Here is a 23400-nt window from a genome sequence, read left to right as displayed (position 1 = left end):
TTTTTCTGCTTTCAAAATAGGTGGTCTACACAAGGGATATATCCAAGAAGTGAAGGAATGAACCAAGTAAAGATAGATTGGCATTTTAGTTTTGGAATCTTGAAAATGCTGCTAGATCAGTTGGTTATAGTGTAATACTAGATGTATTCCACTCAGGGGAAATTGCTTCAACCCACAAATGAGTGACTAGCATGCCCCATTAAGACCTCCCTGGTCTCCGTTCCACACATAAAACATACAAGTGATAGTTTTAAGATGTTCCGATCATTGATAGACCAATAACCAGGACTTGTATGGTGCTTTGTAAAGATGAACTGAGCTAATTATTGAAAAACTCAAAGGGGTTTCCAGCAGCAAACTGAGTGCTAGAGTTGGGAAACACATGACCAAGGCTATTATATACCATGGGGAAGTGAAAAACAAGAAAATCTATTGAGTAGTGATCAAGAATCAGATCAGTGTGCAGAGAAGAGAGGAAGGGGAAAAGTGGGGAGAGGAGGGAGATAGGGACTCAGTGGAAAGGAGAGTGTGTGTGTGCAAATGGAAAGAGGGTAAAACAGATGCAGGTGAACTCTCAGAGAAGAAGAGAGGAATAAACAAGCATAATCATTTCTGCCCTTGGGACAATTTGTTTGACTTTTCCTGGTTTCTGCAAGGGCTTTCTGTTCTCATATATTAAAATTTGTCCTCACCTAATCCATTTTCCATGTACTAGTTTAATTGTAGAGGGTTTTCTTTCCTCTGACTGAGAAGGATTCCTGCAGAACAGTCCTTTTTACCCCAAAGACTGCTATTTGTACCCCAACTGCTCCCTAAAGATTTGGGGGATTTTATTTAAATTCTGTTTGGTTCTCAATTTAAAATGAAGTCAAGTTCATAGCACCTTGCATCTCTACCTATGCAATATTACAGTGATAGCTCTAAAAATGCATCTTGATTTGATATTTTCTAGTTTACTGTGAATTAATTCACTTTGGTGACCCCTAAGTTCATATTTTATGGCATTCAATTTAGATCTCTCCATAACTCCTTCCGTTATTTATTATAAAACCCTTAGATTCTAGTGAGAAGCAGTGATAATGTAAATTCTGTTATGTTGGCTTTGCTGTATGTGGATAGGTAATGGTTCAATCTCATTTAGTAAGTGAACAGCAGAATTGGTTATTATTTCCTTACTGCTAGACATAATCACAATGTAGGCAATGATTAGTCAAAAAAAGATAGATAGGTAGATAGATAGATAGATAGATAGACAGATAGACAGATAAATTCTAATCCCATAAAGTTTGACTAAACTCCTTGCTTTAGAAACTGTGGAACCATCTTCTATGACAAATGACTTACTGATGTTGATACCGTCACTGTAAAATGGCTCAGGCAACTGAGGAAATACTCCCTTCCCACATAGCCTAGGAAAAGACTGCTGGTAATCTAGGCAAGAAATCAGATTTATGATTATGTTCAGGCTGTCATTTTAAAATATTAGTCTGCTGTGTTATCAAAATATTTTTAAGTATGGTATTAAATAAATTATCTTTTACAGAGTTTACTTTATGCTTAATTCATACTCAGCCCCGGCTGAGCAGCACATGGCATAGTGGAGAGCCATTGGCCTGAGGCACTCTGTGTACCACATCTGGGTAGCTAGGAATTGAATGTGGCTGCCATATACTTCAAAAAGTCCAAAACTATCATGTCTCTAGACAACAGCATTGTGAGTTAAGTATTACTGTCTCTCAAGATAGGGAATAACTTTTAGCACATTTCCCATCATGATACTGAGATTCAAAGAGGTTAAGGATTGGTCAAGAAACATGTTAGACGCAGAATAGTTCTGGAATTCAGGTTTATAATCTTGTTGGCCAGATAGCTTTTGGTATAACATGGAATCACTCTTTAAGTCAATACTTTCCATGGTACTTAACTACAGTGCTTTACATATAAGGGTCACTCAGGAAATCAGGTGGAATTAAATGGATACTCCAAAAAGCAAGTGGAGTTGATTGTTCAGTCAGTTACATAAGTAGAACATTTAACTACCATTCCCATGCCTATTCAATGCTACTATAAATGAGGACACATTTGCACTCCTATCACAGGCATTTTGTTGACTAGACTTTCATTAACATAATTATTTACTCCCATGGTTAATATTGATTAAAAACAGATTAAGTAACACATATCTACTATCACCTTTATGACCTACCTCAACTCTTGTAGTGAGTCAGCATGAAATTTGTTTTTATTTCAGAAGTTTGCAAAAAGGAGGCACCAAGGCCTCAACTACAGTGTCCTCAGAAAACAACATCAACATATGCACAGTCTCCCAACTCTCAAATTTCTTATTCAAACTGGCATACCATACTGGCATTTTCTCTATATAACTCACTGAGAGAGACTTACTTGTCTTCCTCCTGAGGGAATAGTTTATGATGAGCATAAGACATTTCATTAACAAAGGAAATGTCTTTGTTAGCAAAGGAAAGTGAAATTGAATGTCGTAATTAATCATGAAATGATCAACTATAGAATTTAGGATCAAAGAACAAAGATAACCAGCACCTTAGATTTATATGATACTTTATCATTTTCAAAGTGCTTTCATATGTGTTATCTTAATTAATCTTCACGTGATATTTTAGGAATTAAACATTTGTTTACAACCCCTTGTAACTCAGATTTCTGTAAGGGCTTAATTGGTCATGCCTCTGTTCTCTCCAAATGCTGTCAAGAGTGCCCCATTCTGAAATCACACAACATCCATAGTATTTGAAAGATTATAAATTAAAACGCTTTGTTTTAAAGTAAGAGAAATAAAATTAAAATGGAAATTATTTAGCATTAAAATCCCTAGAGGACATTAAAGTGCAATTAATGGGGGGATAATTAAGGCCAAATTCCAAAGTTGAAAGACTATTTCAACTACATTTTCATTTTACCAGTTTTGTGATTGCTTGCCTTGATTAGGTCTGCAGCACTTTTTCAAGTAAAGCGTTTGGATGTAGGGGAAAAAAAAATTACACTTCCTAATCTCTACTTGTATCTTATATGTGGCTTCACAACAGGGCGCTACTCTGTAGTGTCGAATGTACTACAGCCCATCTGAGCTTTGATTTTCTCATCAGTGAAGTGAAGAATTTGGACAAAACTATCTCTCAGATTCGTTTCCCAGTCTCAGTTCTCTGATTCTTATTTTAGGAGAACTGTTTTTCTTTTTTTCTTTTTACAGCAACCTATTCATTGGTTCTCCCTTGCCATCACTACTCAAGGTGGAACTTTTTTGGCATGAGAATATTACTGTCATATTTAGTGTAAAGATCTGAAGCTCAGCACAAAGATATAATCATGTTATTAATTCTAATAATAATACAGCTATCATTTTTAATACTTAACAAGTTCTATGAAATTTATGTATGGTATCTATCTCAAAAAACATAACAATTCTGTGAGGTATGTATTATTATCCCTATTTTTCATATTAGACAAGCTAAAGCTCAGAAGTTAAAGTCACACTATTAATAAAACATTCTATTTTCAGAATGTCAGTATACATTTTTTCCACCCCAGTTCACAGGGCAGAACTGTCAGGGTAGGGGGAGGCATGGATGAGTTCATCTGTGACGTGTATACATTTTTCAGAGTCTGAACACAAATTCACTGTGAACTCATTTCTTTGTGCAAAAGAGAACTGTTTATAAAGAAAAGGTAACTTTGCAATTCTCATGCCATTTTTATGATAAATTGAAACATGCACTGGTAACTTCAAAACAGTATTTCTGGAGTCAGTGATATAGAACCTATATAATAAGAATAAAATCTCAGAATGCAGGAAACCGATGGCAGAAAGAATTAATGTTAAAAAAGTTGGCATTTATCTTCGATATTCTAAAAGGAGACAAATAGAAAAGAATTACAAGTGTAACTTCATTTAAAGTTAATAAATATTTTATCTGGCCGGGCGCGGTGGCTCAAGCCTGTAATCCCAGCACTTTGGGAGGCCGAGGCGGGTGGATCACGAGGTCAGGAGATCGAGACTATCCTGGCTAACATGGTGAAACCCCGTCTCTACTAAAAATACAAAAAAAAACTAGCCGGGCGTGGTGGCGGGCGCCTGTAGTCTCAGCTACTTGGGAGGCTGAGGTGGGAGAATGGCGTGAACCCGGGAGGCGGAGCTTGCAGTGAGCCGAGATCACGCCACTGCACTCCAGCCTGGGAGACACAGCGAGACTCCGTCTCAAAAAAAAAAAAATAAATAAATAAATAAATAAATAAATAAATAAATAAATATTTTATCAGTAAAGTGGAAAATACTGTGAAATATTATGTACTTATATATAGTTCATGCATGGCCAGGTATAGTGTTAAATTTGAATTTCTTCTTTGAAATGATGTTGTTAAAAATATATATATATATATAGTTATTGCCAGTACAGACGGTGCCTCCTATCAAAAGGCAACCAGGCACACAACGTGGAAAATGATATGAAAACTGACAATAATAATACAGATAGTTCACAGTTTAATAGTCCATTCCAGTGTGTACTTCTGTGTACTTTCCCCATGAACTATGGTGCTTTTTAGCGAGTCTGATGGGAACAAGCACTAGCCCTGGTGTGGATGAGCACTGCAAACTGTCACATCAAGTACTTGGGTGGTCCTAGGTAGTTTTCTCACATGCATCATTATTTAGCTGTACTTATCATTACTCAGTTGATTTATCAAGGAAGACCCTTTGAAGGATTAAAATAATACAATAAATATTTGTTTGATTTTACTGATTACAACTCAATCAAGATTTCTAGAAATTTTATTCTCTTTGACATGCCCCATGTTGGCTCACATACTGTTTTATTTTGTTTTTTTGCTTGTCAATCAAATTCAGGTTTCCAGACTTTCTATTCTAGTCAAGAGAGATCAACATGGACCAGAGATATCCTTCCACATAAAAAAAAATCAAACAGTGAGCAAAATACATCAAACAATGGTTTTCAATATAATGGAGATATGTCAGTGATGAACAGTGATTTCCTGAGAGAAAGACAAAAGAAAGAAAGAAAGAAAGAAAGAAAGAAAGAAAGAAAGAAAGAAAGAAAGAAAGAAAGAAAGAAAGAAAGAGAAAGAAAGAAAGAAAGAAAGAAAGAAAAAAAGAAAGAAAGAAAGAAAGAAAGAAAGAAAGAAAAAGAAAGAAAGAAAGAAAGAAAGAAAGAAAGAAAGAGAAAGAAAGAAAGAGAGCCCTATGATTACTTCAGCTTATTGCCTTGAGGGAGTTTTCCAATCATTGTGCAAGGAATAGAAACCACGGCAGAGTCCATTAGACTCTTTCAGTTAAAAGACAGAATTGAAAGTTGGGGAAGACCAAGGCAGCTAGAGGTCACAGGGCATAGTATCAAAAAAGAGAGCTGAACAGAAGGAAGGTTTCAGCAATCTTTACAAGGGTTCCCTTGAGAAATGAGTTGAGTAATGATAAGTGAATGCACATAAAGAAACTGCCCAAGGCCACATTAAGATTTAAAAGTTTAGATGCAATAATGCCCAACACAGGGCCAGTTTTAGAAATCATACTAATTTCTACTGGGCAGAAGATAAAACCTCCTAATTCATGAGTTAGGAGGAAGAGTATGCTGAAGAGACTTGCCTTCATCATGGGGAATAATTAGCCTGAAATTGAACACTATTTCACTCCCCTTTAACACATTTGAAAAGCAAGATCCAAAGAACAAAAAATATTTCCATGTAACTTAACTATGTCCAGAACAAAGTTCAGTAATACCTATAGGATGCTACAATATCCAGCAAGCAACAAAGTAACATTTACAATGTCTACAATTCAAGCTAAAATTGCCAGGCAAACAAAGTAGCAGAAAAATATAATGCATAATGAGGAGAAAAATCCATCAATCAAAACTGACCAAGAGTGGACATAGATGTTAGAATTGGTAGGCAAGGACATCAAAAGAGTTATCATAAGTATTGCAGGTTTTCAAAAATTTAAGCTGAGGCATGGAAGATGCAAAGACCCAGTTAGGATTTCCTAGGATGGAAGAGAAAATGCCTAATATGAAAAATACAGTGGCTTAGATTTTAGCAGATTAGACATTACGGAAGAAAAGCTTAGTGAATTTAAACACACACAATGGAAGTAATCCAAAGTGAAATACAGAAGAAAAAAAAATAAGAAAAAAAGAAATTAAGAAAAGTTGGGGGGTGGGAGGCAAGTGGAGGGACAGCATTAGGACAAATACCTAATGCCTGCGGGGCTTAAAACCTAGATGATGGGTTAATAGGTGCAGCAAACCACCATGGCACATGTATACCTGTGTAACAAACCTGCACTTTCTGCACATGTATCCCAGAACTTAAAGTAAAATTTAAAAAGAAAGAAAGAAAAGTCCTCAGAGTGTCAAGCAGCTGTGGGGCAACTTCAGGAGGCCTCAGTAGAGCCTCCAAACAGACAGCAGAATGCATATTTAGAGAAATAATGACGAAATCTTTCCAAATTTGAAAGAAAACTGTAGACCCACAGTCCCAAATAGCTAAACAAACCCTAAACACTAGAAAAAGGAAGACTATGACACCATGTCAAATCATAAACCAGTTGTACAAATGAGTAGAAAACTATTTTAAAAGCAGTTGGGGGAGTAGGGGAGATATGTTATCCACAGAGAAGCAAAATAAGGACAACTGCAGATTTGTTATTGAAAACACAAAGACAAGGAAGCAAAAAAATTTAAAATGACAATCAGAATCATATGATCATCTCAACAGATACAGAAATAGAATGTAACAAAATGCAACATCTATTTCTGGTCAAAACGCTCAGTTCACTGAGAATAGAAAATCACTTTTTAATTGGATAAATGGCATCTACAATAAAGCTACAGCTAATCTCATAGTTAATCAAGAAATGAAGTTTTCCACTTAAGATTGGGAATGAGACTAAGACGTCTGCTCTTACCTCTTTCATTTGGCATTATACTGGAAATCTTAGCCAGTGCTTTAAAGCAACCAAAATTCCATCAGGGTTTTTTTGTTTTGTTTTGTTTTGTAAAAAAATGATGTATCGATTCCTAAATTAATATCAAATAATTGATAGGTAACCAAATAGCCAAAATAAAGTTGAAAAAATAAGAAGGTTGGTAGACTAATTCTACCCAATTTTCAGACTTATTATAAAGCCACAATGATCAAGACTGTGTGTTATTAGAAAACAGATAAATAGATCAACGAAACAGAATGACATGGTCGGATGCAGTGGCTCATGCTTGTAAGCCCAGCACTTTGGGAGGCTGAGGCAGAGAGATCACTTAAGGTGAGGAGTTTGAGACCAGCCTAGCCAACATGGTGAAACCCTGTCTCTACTAAAAATACAAAAAATTAGCTGGGCATGGTGGTGCGTGCCTGTAATTCCAGTTACTCTGGAGGCTGAGGCCAAAGAAATGTTTGAACCCGGGAGGTGGAGGTTGCAGTGAGCCAAGATTGTGCCACTGCACTCCAGCTGGGGCAAAAGAGCGAGGCTCTGTCTCAAAACAACAACAACAACAACAACCAGAATGACGTTCAGAAATACAGACATATATATATGGAGAGCTGAATTTTATCAAATATGTAAAAGCAATTTAGTAGAGAAAAATAGTGCTTTCAAAAATGTGACAGAAACAAGTTTATGTGCATATGCAAAAAAATGAACTTAAGTCTACCACTTATACCATACTCAAAAATTACCTCAAAATGTATCATAAGCCTAAATATAAAATCCGAAACCATAAAAGCTATACAAATACAAAATACAAAAGCAATACCAAATGGACAAAATATTTGAACAGACACTTAACCAAAGCAGATACATAGCACATAAGCATATGATAACATGCTCAAAATTATTAGTCCTTAGAGAAATGCAAAACACAACCACTATAACACTACACATGGATCAGAATGGCTAAAATGTCAAAAACTGGCCTTACCAAGTACAGATACCCCTCAACTTACAATGGGGTTACGTCATGATAAACCCATAAGACAAAACTATCATAAGTTGAAAATGCACTAAACATGGGCAATACAGCAGATGGTCCCCAGCTTATGTTGGTTTAATTTAGGATTTATAAACTTTATAATGGTGCATAATTGATAGGCATTTAATAGAAACCATAACCCAATTATAGATCCTAAGAAATGCCTCCGCTTACAATAGGATTACATCGTGATGAACATATCTTAAAGTAAAAAAATCATTATGTCAAACTATCATAAGTCGAGGACCATTTCTATTGGAAGGATAGGTTTGATCTAGAACTCTCAGACATTTGTAGTGGAAGGATAAAATGGTAAAGTCATCTGGAAAAAAATCTCAAATATTAAACATATTCCTAATATGTGATCCAACTATTCATTCCACTCCTAGGTACTTATTCAAGAGAAATAAAAACATATGTTCACACAAATATTTATATACAAATGTCAGTTTTAGAATAAATCATTCATTTAAAATATGGGTCACTTTGTTGTCATTAACCAAAAACTGGAAACAAACCAAAATATCCATCAAGAGGTGAAGGGTCAAATAAACTGCGATATATTAATAAAATGAAATGCTACCAAGCAATAAAAATAAACTACTGATACACCCTACAACTTGGATGGATCTCAAAATAATTATGTTGAATGACTAGAACCACACAAAGCATTACATGCCATATTGTTCTAGTTACAGAAAATTCTAGAAAACGCAAAATGAAAAGTATCCTATAGCATCAGAAAGCAAACCAGTGACTGCCTTGGCACACGGGAAGTCAGAAGGGATGACTTTTCATGAGGCATAAAGAATATTTTGGGGCACTGATGGATATGTTCATTATCTTGTCTGTAGTGATGATTTCCCAGGAGGTACATATATGTCAAAACTTAACAAATTGTACACTTTAAATGTGTAGATTTTATGTTATGTCAATTATACCTCAATAAAACTGTTTCTAAGCTTTCAGATATCCAGCTTCCTGAAAAAATGGAAGCTCTAGCTGCATCGCATCTCCATGATCGCATGGCAACAGAAGCCGTTTCTTTCCTGGGAATCACCTGTTTTCCAGTTTGCCATAGTCTTCATCCCTCCCCTTTGTTGTTCCTCTCCTGCTTTATTTATTTACTTGACTCCAACATGAAATTCAATTTTAACTTCCAATTGATTTATTGTCTTCTATTTTAACACATGAAAGGGTATTAGTCTCTCCCAGAAGTCTGAAGGGAGAAATCCTCCAAATCCCTTAATTCATTCTATAGTACCTTCTGTTATTTGGTTCCAACTGATTTTCCAAACCTATTTCTTAAGACTTCCTTCATCAGGCCATATATTCAAGAAACTCTACTTCTTGCACAATATTGCCCACATTCCCAACTAAGCTATATGTTTGGTGTGTATTTACTTACCATGGTAATGAGATTCCTGTTTAAAGCATTTGCAAAGAGAGAACTCAAGAAAAAAGACTGTCTTTAACTCATGTAGGAATTTTTATTTCTACTAAATAATAACTGAAATTCATTTTTTTATGAAGGAGTGGTAAAAAAAAATAAAAAAGAACTTTTGAGAGAAAAATGAGTTCCTGCTATTCAGTGAAAGATATGAGGTTTAAAAATAAATGCTCTTATGGAAAATGCAAGGTTATAAAAGTTATCATCAGCCACCTGAATAGTATAAGCTAGTGTAGATGTGGTTCCACCCCAAGTGATGGGACAGGAAATGCTCTAAGTCCCTTGTCTTTAGTTATGAATCTTCAGAGTCAAGATAGTGTTGAATCAAGATTACATTTCCGGATATTTTGGGTCATCCCAAGTTATAGATCATGTTGTGTATCTTTTTTTATCTCTTGCAAAGCCACCCCAGTCATGCCATCTTTATTTGAAGTATTCTTCTTATTCACTTGCTTCCAAGGATAAAGAACAAATAATAAATATTATGAGAGTATTGAGGGAGTTTATAACATGACTTTTGCATTTTTATTACTTTTGGGTAAGAGATTATTAAAATATGAGATAATTATTGCATACTTTGCATGCCTGTCTTAAATTCATTCTTAAACAATTTAATATTTGAAAAAGTTTCACATTATATACTCACAAATAAAACTTCTCATCCCATACTGGATTCAAGTTTCCAAAAATGGTTTTTGTTCTTCTTTTGTTCTTTCCAACTTGAACTGTAACATACGGATCACTAGACCCTGTTTTATCTTTTGCTTGTAGACCCTGTGCAGAAACCACTGAAATAAATCAAAAGAAACATTTTAACATACGTATTCCTCAGAAACGAAAAATAATCATAATAAAGACAATTTTTCTGTCAGTTGGTTCTTTGGGTTTACAGATGCATCCCCGTTGCTTTCATTCTCATGACCAACAGAACTTTAAAAAAACTTTAATAAAAATAAATACACAACATTAAGATCTGTAATGTTTGCTTATGTCTCTAATGCAAAGTAGCTATATACATAACATGCATATGCATATTAACTATATACTCATACACATTACAGCATACATGTACAGAGAAATGAGGAAGATATACCTACGCTTATATGAAAAATTACCTAACATAATTCAAAGGTCTGTAATCCAAACTGATCTATTTATGAGTCTGCCATCAGTATTGATCAACTCTACATAGTTGAGAAAGCGTCTATATCAACTATGAGAAAGCATCTCATAGCTGAGAAAGCACATTTATTTTGTATTTACTCATCTTTAAATACAAAATGAGTAAGTAAAGAGGCTTGGTAAGTGTTAACAGTCTGCACAGTCACTTGCTGTTCACATTACAAGCAACTTCAGAAGTCCAATTTACTAGATATCATCAAACTCAAATTGTCCTGACTCGAGGACCAAATGGATGAGGGATGTTGAGCCAGGAGTAAGTAAAATAACATCTATTGTCTCACTGAAAAAGATTAACTGAACATATTATTAGCTACTGTTATAATTTATCACTGGTAGGCAGCAAAAATGCTTATTTCTTGTAAACTGCAGGTGAATATATTGAAAACAGAAACCTTTTCCTACGAAAGAACTTTTGATTAGAAAAAGACACAGACTAAAATTATTTCACTTATCTAGTATGTATTTTCAAAATGTGAAGTACCAACTAGTCTGGTTCATATTAACATGATTGAAAAAATAATCATTTATTTTACCTATGATTATTATTAGCAGTTATTTCTAGGAAACACAAAAATCTCAGTTTACAATAAAAATGTTCAAGAAGACTTATTTTTACCTGTAATGGTTATTTTTGCAGACCACTTGGATGTCCCATCCAGTACACTCTGTTTGGCCGCCTTTGTATACTGCACAAAATCTTCTTTAGAAATCTGAAACATTTCCTGGATTACTTCAAATACTTCTGGCCGGTTTTTCTCCCTGATCTTCATTCTTTCTTTCATTGCTGTAATAATTGTCTGAGTCTTGTCTTCGGCACCATGTTTAGAACTCTTTTCTGCTGCTCCTATGATGGAAAAATCAATGGTGATGTGAACGTACATGCCATTACTTTTTGATGGCTAAAGGAGGGAGGAAAAGGAGGAGAGAGTGACAATGAATGAGGGTTTTCATTCTGTGGAGTCAGGTGGCTTTTTAGAAAAATATCAGAATGAACTGCTCTGCTGAGATTCCCAACAACTAGTACTCCTTTGTGTTATTGGCAAGTAAATTGACCTCCTATGATTCCCAGGCTTTTCTCTTGTATTACTGAACTAAATTAGGTGTTGTGCAAAAATTTGGTTCGAATTTTCTAAAAAGGAATTCAAAAACAGCAAATAGAATAGACACAATCAAATATGTTACATACCACACATATTTCCTCAATGGGTATCCAAAACAAAATTGAGAAATAGATAGAATATAAGTGGCAAATGTCACTTGGAAGTCAATAATTCAAACACATCACTGTTATTTGCTAAACATTAAAATAGAATGTAAGATTTTACTTGGAAAGAAAATGATTGAGCTGTTTAAAACAGATTTGGACACTACTAGGCTAAAAGACCTATAAAGTAACTGATAGAACACCGACTTGAACTCTCTTTCTCTAATATATCCAGAGCTTTTAAATGACTGAATACTCATTTTCCACTAAAAACTTTTTTTTATTTCTGGGGCATTGTTTTTCATGACTGGTCTTAACTTTCTGGGCATTTTTGTTTGTAATGACAAATCATTCCATCAGTGAAAGATTTCTAAAATTCCATTCTTGGATCCCTAACCTTAAGCTACTACTGCCTAGATATTCTCATTGCTCTGTATGGCCTTCTGGGTTGCCCAGTATTATACAAGTTAATAACGGACCATGATTTCAATTTCCACAATTCCTCAGTGAGTTTAAAGTAAGAAAGCAAAAGCTCATGTACCAGTGTCTACAGGAACTGCCACTGATAAAATCAAACTTCTTTTTGGTACAGAAGCAACTGAAATATAGTGAAAATAATAGAAAGAGTTGTGTTCATAGCTAGTAATTGCTCTAATTTTCATTGACATGACTGTGAGTTTGCCTAACTAGTATTCTCATTTTATTCTGAACTATTATATTTCTGAGATAGGCATACTAATATCTCATAAATTATTTAGAGATTAAATGGGATAATTTATAGGTAAGCACGATTTCTACGATAAATGATAACATCAGTAATGTTCTTTGAACCTAATTTGAGAATGTTGAGCCTGATTTAAGTATAGAAAGTAAGACAAAAGATGAAAGGTCAACTACTGCCTTTACTTATGATAAATTAATACACAATTGGACAGCAATAATTTAATGTAAATGTTCATTTACTTGAAAGTGTAATATCTGTTTTCTAGAGTGGAAATATATATTCATAATAATGAGTGTGAATAGAGGAAGCTAAAAGATATGAACATTCCAATGGTAGAAAGAGCAGGCTACCTGTCTTTATCTTTTATTTTAACCTTTGAGGACCTAAACGACATTTATAAAAAGGAATAAAAAAAAATGAATTTCACTAAAGATGATTTAAAAGGACATTGTAAATGGTCTATACTGTTGAAATATGTCCCTGGAATAGCTACAAATTTGCAAATTGCATGAAATTAAGATGTTTTTAATTTATCAATATTGGTTTAGCTACACAGTCCATAATTCTGAAACAGTAAAATTAGCTTAGGCTGCACTAAATAGTTGAAACTATCCGATAGGCATATTTTATTCATGTATTTAATATTCATTAAATGGACAGGACAGTGGTGGCTGGAAAATGTTCCCTACAAGACACAAAGTGGCTCAAAAGTTTAGTCTGTGACAGCCAGGCAAGGAATGTCCAAAAGGTTAGAAATGTCATAAAAATGTTGACTCTCCCCCAAATTTCTAAACAGCTATTCTTATTTTTGCTGTTAATGCTCCCAAAGGCTCTAGGAAGGAGTGCTAAAGTCATGTAGAGTTAAGTATACTTTGGATTAGTTTTCTAAATCGAGGAAGAACCCATCTAACTACCATGAACAAAATAAATGCTCAAACAATAGCTGCCAAATTCAAAGCTAGAATATAAAGAGATTGTTCATCCAAAGGAATCAGGCTTCTATTCTTAATGACTGCCCCTTGTTATCAAAAAAATAATTAGGAAAGCTTGAGCATTCGCTTTGAAATTTCACTTATTCTTATATATTATTGATGTTATTATAGAATATCTATTCTAATATGTACAGGCAAAAGAGCCATAAACTGAAATAGCCAACTGGTGGACAGCAGGTTAATAGAGACATACGTTTAAGCATTTTCTCTGTTATTTCTAGAAAAAAATATGTAGCTTTTAAAAATTTCTACTTTTGGCCGGGCGTGGTGGCTCAAGCCTGTAATCCCAGCACTTTGGTAGGCCAAGGCGGGTGGATCACGAGGTCAGGAGATCGAGACCATCCTGGCTAACACGGTGAAACCCTGTCTCTACTAAAAATACAAAATAATTAGCCGGGCGTGGTGGCGGGCGCCTGTAGTCCCAGGTACTTGGGAGGCTGAGGCAGGAGAATGGTGTGAACCGGTAGGCGGAGGTTGCAGTGATCCGAGATCACACCACTGCACTCCAGTCTGGGCGACAGAGCAAGACTCTGTCTCAAAACAAAACAAACAAACAAAACTTCTACTTTTGCATTTTTGATCAGAAGAAAATTATTCATCTTAGATTGTTTAGCTCAGAGACAGAGACAAATTCATAATTAATTTTTGTCACTGATGTACAGGTACTTTCCATTGCCCTATTCTTTATCAAACCCACATATCTTGTTTCTAATGAAACTTCTTTATTAAATAGTTACAATTTGCCATGAATTTCCAGCCCTTTGGGTTATTTGTCTTTGGCCTTATTTGTTTATACAAAAGTCATCAGAGAAAACTTTAAATTAGTTTTTATATGACTCTTTCTTCAAAGTGTGTGGCAGAAGGTCTAGTAGCGTCATTGAAATACAGTAATATGCCAACCAGAGATCAATAATAGATGAGATCAAAAGAGATAATGTAAACCAAAAGCACTTTGTACAGTATAATATCCAAATGAAATGCATCATTGTTACTTTTAAAAATAATTACTTGACAGATAAGACAATATAATTACGGACAACACAACCATAATCCAACCTTAGACAGAGGGGCAAACTGGTTCTCTTCTACATAATTTAATGGGACAATTAACTAGAACTCATTTCTCCTTAGTTTTTATCAGACAAAACATCTAAACTTCAGGTGAAATTAACAATTTTACCATCTTTATACGGCAGTTTACAATTTTTGTGCTTTTTTCTGAAGAAGTATCTATAGATATTATCTACAAATAATTATAGAATTTATAGATATAATCTATACATAGAAAAATATTGAAGTTGTTATATATGTAACTTTATATATAAAACATATATAGTTATATATAATATATATTTTGATTATATATAACTATATATAAAATATACATATATAAAGTTATATATAAAAAACTTAAAACTACAGGTGTGTATATACATATACCTACATATATAATATATACACATACATATATATGTGTGTATATATATACACATATATATATAATAACTTCAGTGTTCTTCCTTCTTCGCAGTTCTTTCCTTTTGCTATTTTTCTCAACAGCTCTTCCAAAACATTTCTACTCTCAAGTCACCTATCTCACCCCCATTACCCTCCATTCTCAGCATATGATCTTATCTCCTCGAGAGGAAATAGAGTTCTTTTAAACTCAACAGTCACATTTTCTCTCCTCTCCTACAGAAACAAAAAAACCAAAATCTGATTTGTAGTATTAGATTTTTGTGACGTAAATATTTCTAACAGCTGATTCCAAGCAAATGCCTCACAAAATTATTTCATATTTAACAATCGCCATTGGCATAGCTACCTGCATATATGTCTATTCCTTATGCTACCTCATAAGGCCCAAATTTTATTAAATGTGTATTCCAAGTGTCTAACACACTGTTTGGAAACTAGCATACACTCCATAAATAGAGGAAATACTTCTTGGGGGAGTCTAAGATAAAATGATTGGCATAATTGAGTATTTAATTTGGCTCTGGGTTAATTTAATGTGTTATGAACTTCTTGCAAACTCCTGCCCTAAGGCCACAATTCTGGAAAATAACAGGAATAAACTGAATATAAAATGATAAATATCCTGTCGAACAAATCTTATGAAAAGACAAAATACACGTGGCCCTTGGCTTTGGATTTGGCATTATTAGAAAACAAAGGCTGTATTTCCATCATTAGATAACAGAATTTAGTTAATCTACACGCCACGTGCACGTTGTCAGCAAAAAGCAAGAACATGAATGCCAACTATAAATAGAATAAATGTATAAAGAGTTTCACTTTCAAATAAAGTAAAAGTGCACAGTAACTAGTGATGTTTCAGTGACATGGTTTGGCTGTGTCCCCACCCAAATCTCATCTTGAATTTTAGCTTCCATAATTCCCAAGTGTTTTGGGAGGGACCTGGCGGGAGATAACTGAATCATGAGGGCGGTGGCCCCACACTGTTCTCATGGTAGTGAATAAGTATCACGAGATCTGATGGTTCTATGAGGGGAAACCCCTTTCATTTGGTTCTCATTCTTTCTCTTGGCCTGATACCATGTAAGACTTGCCTTTTGCCTTCCGCCATGATTGTTAGGCCTCCCCAGCCATGTGGAACTATGAGTCCAGTAAACCTCTTTTCTTTATAAATTACCCAGTCTTGGGTATGTCTTTATCAGCAGTTTGACAACAGACTAATACACTTGGGTAGAGGAGACAATCTTGAGTGTGAATCCTGATCTGCCACTTACTAACTGGCATGGTCTGAATGTTTGCATCCCATTGAAAGTCATACATTGAAACTTAATCCCCAATGTGATAATGTTAACAGATGAGGCCTTTGGGAAGTGGCTAGGTCATGAAAGCAGAGCCCTCAACAATGGGATTAGTGGCTTTATAGGCTCAAAGGAGCTCACTTGCCCCTTCTACTATGTGAACATGCAGTGGGAAGTCAGCAGTCTGCAACCTGGAAGATCGCCCTTGACAAGCCCTGACTGTGCTGAAACCCTCATCTTGGGCTTCCCACCTTCAGAACTGTGGGTAATAAATCTATGATGTTTACAAGTCACCCAGTTTATGGTACTTTCTTATGCAACTGAAATAGACTAAGATCCTAACCTTTTAGTCTTGAGCTAGTTCGTTTCTCTCTCTCAGCCTTAGCTTCCTCATCTGAAGAACAGTTGGAAATAGTAGTAGTATCTCTCTTAACAGTATCAGGACTCAAAGACATAATGCTTATAGCTTTAATAATAGTAATGGAACAAGTGTAGTGATTTCAGAATGCCAAAAAGGTGCAGGTTTAGGCATTTATTAAAGAACTTCAGGCCAGGAGTGGTGGCTTACACCTGTAATCCCGGCACTTTTGGAGGCCAAGGTGGGTGGATCACTTGAGGTCAGGAGTTCATAACCAGCCTGGCAAACATGGTGAAACTCCATCTCTACCAAAAAAATACAAAAAATTAGCTGGGTGTGGTGGTGCATGTCTGTAGTTCCAGTTACTTAGGAAGTTGAGGCAGGAGAATGGCTTGAACCCAGCAGGCGAAGGTTGGCAGTAAGCCGAGATTGTACCACTGCACTCCAACCTGGGAGACAGAGTGGGACTTTGTCTCAAAATAAAATAATAATAATAATTTCACATTAGTAAGAAATTTTAGGGGTTTGAGCTTCAAAATCACTTGACCTCTGAAACCACTCCTGGAAAACTCTCACATGGACAGTATCTGCAGTAGGCTGGATGCTCTATATCTATTTGCTAGATGAGGGCCAATGAAGGGCTTAAAGATAAAAGAAATTTGAGTTTAAAAAAAAGCTAGAGAAAAATAACTTATTTGTTTATTTATTTATTTTTTGACATCCATAAAGCCTTACCTGCACTTGAAATTGATGGACCCAGAGAAAGTGGGTGGTTAACATCCATGGAAAGCATTCAGAGGGTCTGATATTGAGGCATTTGTGTACTCCTTTCTTTCTCTAGGAGCCTCTCTGACATGGGAAATGGGTCTTTACTGCTTTTTTTCTTTATTTCCCAGCAAAAAGATGTAGGTGGGCCTGCTTTCATTGTCTCTCTGCTTTTTGCCCCCATGACATCATGTGGGTGGACATTCAGTTGCCATTCTCTACGCATTTCCTTTAAGATGTCTTATATCCAAGATAATATGAACCCTCCTCTTTTAACATGCCTTCAGTCTTTTCAAGGAACAGAACTGCAACTCCCCCAGTCTTCAGGTTAGCAGCCTCCTTTTTCTTGTAATATCAAAGCCACACACTCCTTATTTTTCACAAACAACAAAGGACTGACATTTAACAGAAGGTAATGGGAGGAGCATAAATCTAACATAATATCATCTCCCATTCGTGTAGGTGAGAGCCTGTAGGTAACTCTGTCACTGACAGTGGGAAAATAGGAGAAGGTCACCCACTTCCCAAGGAACTACCACCTTCTCTAAAATGACCAGTGTCAGGGAGTCTGGCACCAAGAGCAAACAAAAAACTGCCAGACTGTCTTTTCTCTTCTGCCGATACTATCCCCACCATATTCAATCATCTCATTATTGGTAAATGCAAACTTTTAGGACAAATTTGAAAACAAGCATGTTTTAAAAATAAAAAATCAGGAATACGCTCACATAACAGTATGTTAAAGCGACTATATCTCATCGGCATTTTCTCGAGGTTTCCCAGTCATCACAGAGTCAAAAGCTATCTATATTGTTTAGGGGAACAAAATTATAACTTAAAATGTGCTCAATTTTCAAAATATTTTTACTAAGCAAGGAAAAAGAGAAGAAACCAACAGAGTTATGGAAGGAGGAAGATATTTTTCTTTGTATCACATTTAGTTACATAGATTTCTTCATATACTTTTCAAAAAAAAATACAAAGCAAAAGAATATTAAACATCAAAATTTTCAAAACAAGATTGACTTTTATTTCTATTTTTTCATAACCCAGACTCTGACTTCCAGGAACTTTGCTAACGCAACTAGTTCACAGTGTTGTTCAGGGCTGGTCTAGTGCTCACAACTAGGCTACATTGTTCTTTTCTTGGACATAAACAATTTCAAAGAGCACCAACCTTAGACATGGTCACCTGCAACAGTGTTAAAGTAAGACAAACAAGGCCACTTCCTTATTTTTCCTAAGCATAGACAAAACATAGCACTCTGTAAACCACAAAATATCAAACATTCCCTCTCTTAACTAATATGCGTGGCCACTGTTTCTTTAGGATGTATAATTGTCCTCTTTTATCCTCAGGGAATGCATTCCAAGGCCTTCAGGAATACCTGAAACCTCAGATAGTACCCAACTCTATCTTTATTGTATAGTGTTTTCTTGTTGTTGTTGTCATTGTTTTATTTTATTTTAATCTGATCACCAAGAAAGCTACTAAGTGACTATGGGGTGAGTAGCGTCTACAGGGTGGATACACTGACAAAGGGATGACTTTCCTTCCAAGAAGGATGGCAGATTTAATCACGCTACTAAAAATAGTATGCAACTTAAAACTTATACTTTGTTTCTAGAATTTTCTATTTAATATTTTTGGACCACACTGCAGAGGACTGAAACTGGAAAGTGAAACCACGAATAAGGAGGGACTACTGTAAAGCTGTGGCTTCAGTCAACTCTGCCTTCCTTCTAGATTAGATGTTTACAGACGCAAAATCATAGGATTGTCCTCACTTCCACATAACACCCAATCCAGAGTACAGCTCTGTTTTCTAGCACCGTCTTGCCGAGATGCCCTACAATCACCCTGGTGTGTGTTCTCCCTCACAGTGATAAGTAATAAAACATACTTTTTGAAACTACAGGTGTGCTCCTGGTCGTCTCTAGCTGGAGGTCATTGACAAGTATTATTAACTGTCTCCACAAATGAGGAAAATGATGCTCAGGGAAGTTTTAAAAACATTATAGTTGCAATAAGACTGGAAGTCAGATTATTTTTAAGTAGCTCAATACTACGAAAAAACATGCATTGATATCCATTGAGTATGTTATGTAGAATATCTCTACGGCATTATGCAAGGCATATTCGTCCTCTTAGTCTCTCTCCAGCAGCCAACCCCAATACCCGAAAATGCTCCATTATTAGTCTATTCCTTTGGGTTAAGGAACTGATGGTTGCATTCATTTCCCTTTTAGTGTTGTTGAAAATTCAATGCAATAACCTGCTGGGATAGAGGTGGTAGAGATACGGAAGCGGGTCAGGGAAGTGCCTGAAGGGGAAGGGTGTGGTCCCTGGCTAGGGCTCCAGGGACCTAAGTGAGGACAGCATTTTTGTTTTCCTGCCCAAATGTTGCATTTCCCATGACAACCCTGGCCTGCCACGCCCCCATCCTGTGCCTATAAAAACCCTAAGGCCCTAGCCAGCAGATACATAGGCAGCTGGATGTGGAGAGGAGCACATCAGTAGAGGAACACACACGTGGCTGGACATCTAGATAAACACATTGGTAAAAAGAGACACAAGTGGCTGGATGTTGAGAGGACACCAAGGGGAGCACACCAGGTGGAAGAGCACAGGACAGACATCCGCACACCGGCAGGCCATCAACGGACAGAACGTGGTGGATTTGGGGTAGGGCAGTCAGAGGAGAGCCCACGCCTCCAAGCCACCTGACTCCAGGGGAAACCCATCTCCCTTCTGGCTCCCCCATCTACTGAGAGGTACTTCCACTCAATAAAACCTTGCACACATTCTCCAAGCCCACGTGTGATCCAATTCTTCCAGTACACTAAGAAAAGAACCCTGGGATACAGAAAGCCCTCTGTCCTTGTGATAAGGGAGGGGTCTAATTGAGCTGACTAATGCAGGCCACCTACAGGCAGCTAAGCTTAAAGAGCATCCTGTAACACACGCCCACTGGGGCTTCAGCTGTAAACATTCACCCCTAGACACTGCCGTGGGGCTCCCAACCCATCTGTATACTCCCCTAGAGGTCTGAGCAACGGGGCCCATCACACGCCCTGCAAGGAGGACATGGGAACTTTTCCCATTTCAGGAGCATTGAGGATTTATTGGTGGTTGGCTGTAGATGGCGGGTCCTGAGGGGTTATCATGGTGGGGAACTTTGGGAGCTACAGTCCAGGCAGCAAAGAACGTCTACAATTCAGGGGTCCCATATGTGCTTTCTCCCATATGAGAAAGTGAGACAGCACTGAAAATAAAATTCAGTAACTTTCCTTTTCTTCCCCCTAGGACTGACTTTGCAAATTTATTTATAAGTTAGCAAAGAACACCAGGCTGAGTTCAGAGACCTGATTTCTAATCCTGCTTACACTATTCACTTGATTCTTTTTGATGAGACACTAAATCTTCTGAACTCAGCCAAAGCAGTAGACTGAGTTTCCCAATCCATTAATCTCGAAGCTCCTTTAATAGCATATGCTTATATGGAAAGATGATATTTAAAGCATAACAGGTTATTTCTAGTTGTAATTCTTGTTCCTTCATCCATTAATTTAACAACATTTGTTAAGCAGCTCCTTTGCTTAAATGTGTGTTAAGTAGCAGTGGATAAAAGGAATCCTAATTCTAAGTTTCCTGAATACTCATTACTTAAACACATATTGTAAAATTGTGATTGAAAGAGTAACATGTCAAAAGTTTCCAAGATACATGTTCACATCTGTTCATCTAAGTTATGTATTAGAAAATAAGGTTGAGTCCAGGAAAAACACCACTTACTTTCTTTGCAGCTCTGAGAACCCAGAATAAAGCTCCTACCCACAATAGATGCTCAATATATACAAATATTTGACTGTCTTAAAATATGATTTTGAAATGTGGTAATAGGGCAACAAAGAAAGGAGAATCAATATCTAATTTGCAAACAAGAGTATATTAGTCAGATTTTATTAATGCTATGTATTTATTGATTGCTTGTCTTAGGACACATAAGTGCAACATAATGTCAGTGGGAAGCACATAGAACTAAAGAACACATCTCACAAAATGCTTCTTTGCTGAACGTTTGGTGAAATATTTTCTGGCCTCATGCAGGTGCTTGAAATTTCTAGTTAGGAATTAAAAGTAGGCAGAATGTTTATTCAGTGAGACTCTGGGATTCCTTCTTTGGAGATGTGTAAGGAAACTGCCATGATTGTTTGCATTTTTTTCCAATCTCTGTAGCTGTCTCTTTTCTACACTGAAAGGATAATCAAGGAAAATATTTTACATATGATGCCTCTTCTACGTATGACTCACTCTGCAGACAACCTTCATCCCAGCCATCACGGCCTTTTTCTAGTGTAAAGCTACCACTGAGGTGCCACAGCAAGTTCCTTACGAGTTATGTTAACATAATTCAGGGTCACAACCTGCTCCTCCATTTATTATAATTAAATTATTTCACCACCAAATGCTTTTTCCAAAAAAGAATAAAATGTCTTTTTAGGTGACGAGACACAAATGAACTAATTAAAGAAAAAGCAGGTGAACTCTGGCTGTTGCCATTGATTTTATTGAAGGAGTATAAATCAGGTCTCTTTTCTCATTCTTCTCCCTGTTTCCATTTGATCTCCTTCTCACCACCCTGTGGCTATCAGTTTTGGGCCAAGAAACTGGTAAAATCTAGGAACTACCATCAAGCACAATTAGCTAGAGAGGGCGATAGATGAAGCTCTTTGGGGAATTGACTGGACATTTCCATGCATCTCTGAACCCGCAAGGAAGCACTGGAGCAGTGAGTGGGATTTCACCATCACCTGGTCTAATTCCACTTGACTGAAGGCACACGGGTCACAAACCCAAGACTTCATGGTAAGGAAACACCTAATTTTTTTTTTTTTTTTTTTTTTTTTTTTTGAGACAGAGTCTTGCTCTGTCGCCCAGGTTGGGGTGCAGTGGCCGGATCTCAGCTCACTGCAAGCTCCGCCTCCCGGGTTTAGACCATTCTCCTGCCTCAGCCTCCCGAGTAGCTGGGACTACAGGCGCCCGCCACCTCGCCCGGCTAGTTTTTTGTATTTTTTAGTAGAGACGGGGTTTCACCGTGTTAGCCAGGATGGTCTCGATCTCCTGACCTCGTGATCCGCCCGTCTCGGCCTCCCAAAGTGCTGGGATTACAGGCTTGAGCCACCGCGCCCGGCCGGAAACACCTAATTTAAATCAATTTGAAGTAACTTTACATATTCTGTCTTTTGCATGGGTCATTGGTCAGACCACATGTAGAGAATTTAATTTCTTTTAGCATGTGTATGCTGATAGACTATAATTATTCAGAAAAGAATTAGCAAAATAAACACAGCACTAGAAATCTATAGAAAACTACATAATTACTTTTCAGTACTTGAAAAACTGTCATATTTAATAGAATTTATTAAATATTTTCTCCATAAGTAAGATATGGTTTAATGGGTAAAAATTACAAGGAAAGACACCTTGGCTTAAATTTTAATTCATGAACTAGCATTTTGAAATCATGAGTTAAACTGCCTCCTAAGGGTTTAAAGTTTCCCTGGAAATGTTATGAGATTGAATGGCCATTTTATAAAGACAATCATAGAACTTTCTTACATTTAGAGGGGGCTGAATTAGCGATACCTTCTATTTAACACTGATTTTCTTAGCTTTTTATTCTTTCCTTTTCTTCAGTGTTGGCATTCATGAAATTATCTCATATATAGTGTCACCACTGCCATTTTTTTGGGCTTAAAACAATGAATAAGAGAAATTTTTTAAGGTAATGTCACTGATTCTGTAGGGAGAATTTCAAATTTTATTGATAGTTATCATGGAAAGTTATGAAGTTAAGTACACATACTTGTAGGACCTCTTTCTGATCAATATGAGAGTGTGAATTTTAGGGAAAAAGTAAAAATGGATT

At 36.3% G+C, this 23400-nt stretch overlaps 1 protein-coding gene across 3 annotated transcripts in view; it reads right to left on the bottom strand.

Moving 5' to 3' along the window:
* Window positions 1–23400, bottom strand: part of UNC13C (unc-13 homolog C) — a 753954-nt gene that overhangs the window by 364061 nt on the left and 366493 nt on the right. For all 3 annotated transcript variants that reach the window (XM_050799780.1, XM_050799781.1, XM_050799779.1), the window contains 2 exons: window positions 11264–11491; window positions 10112–10253 (listed from right to left, as the gene is read on the bottom strand). In XM_050799780.1, coding sequence (XP_050655737.1) covers window positions 10112–10253; window positions 11264–11491 — 370 coding nt within the window. The remainder of the gene's footprint in view (window positions 1–10111; window positions 10254–11263; window positions 11492–23400) is intronic.

The sequence above is a fragment of the Macaca thibetana genome, chromosome 7 (genome assembly GCF_024542745.1).
Source record: "Macaca thibetana thibetana isolate TM-01 chromosome 7, ASM2454274v1, whole genome shotgun sequence".
Classification (NCBI taxonomy): domain Eukaryota; kingdom Metazoa; phylum Chordata; class Mammalia; order Primates; family Cercopithecidae; genus Macaca; species Macaca thibetana.
Note: the sequence above shows the minus strand (reverse complement) of the source record. Positions and strands in the feature narration are given on the sequence as shown.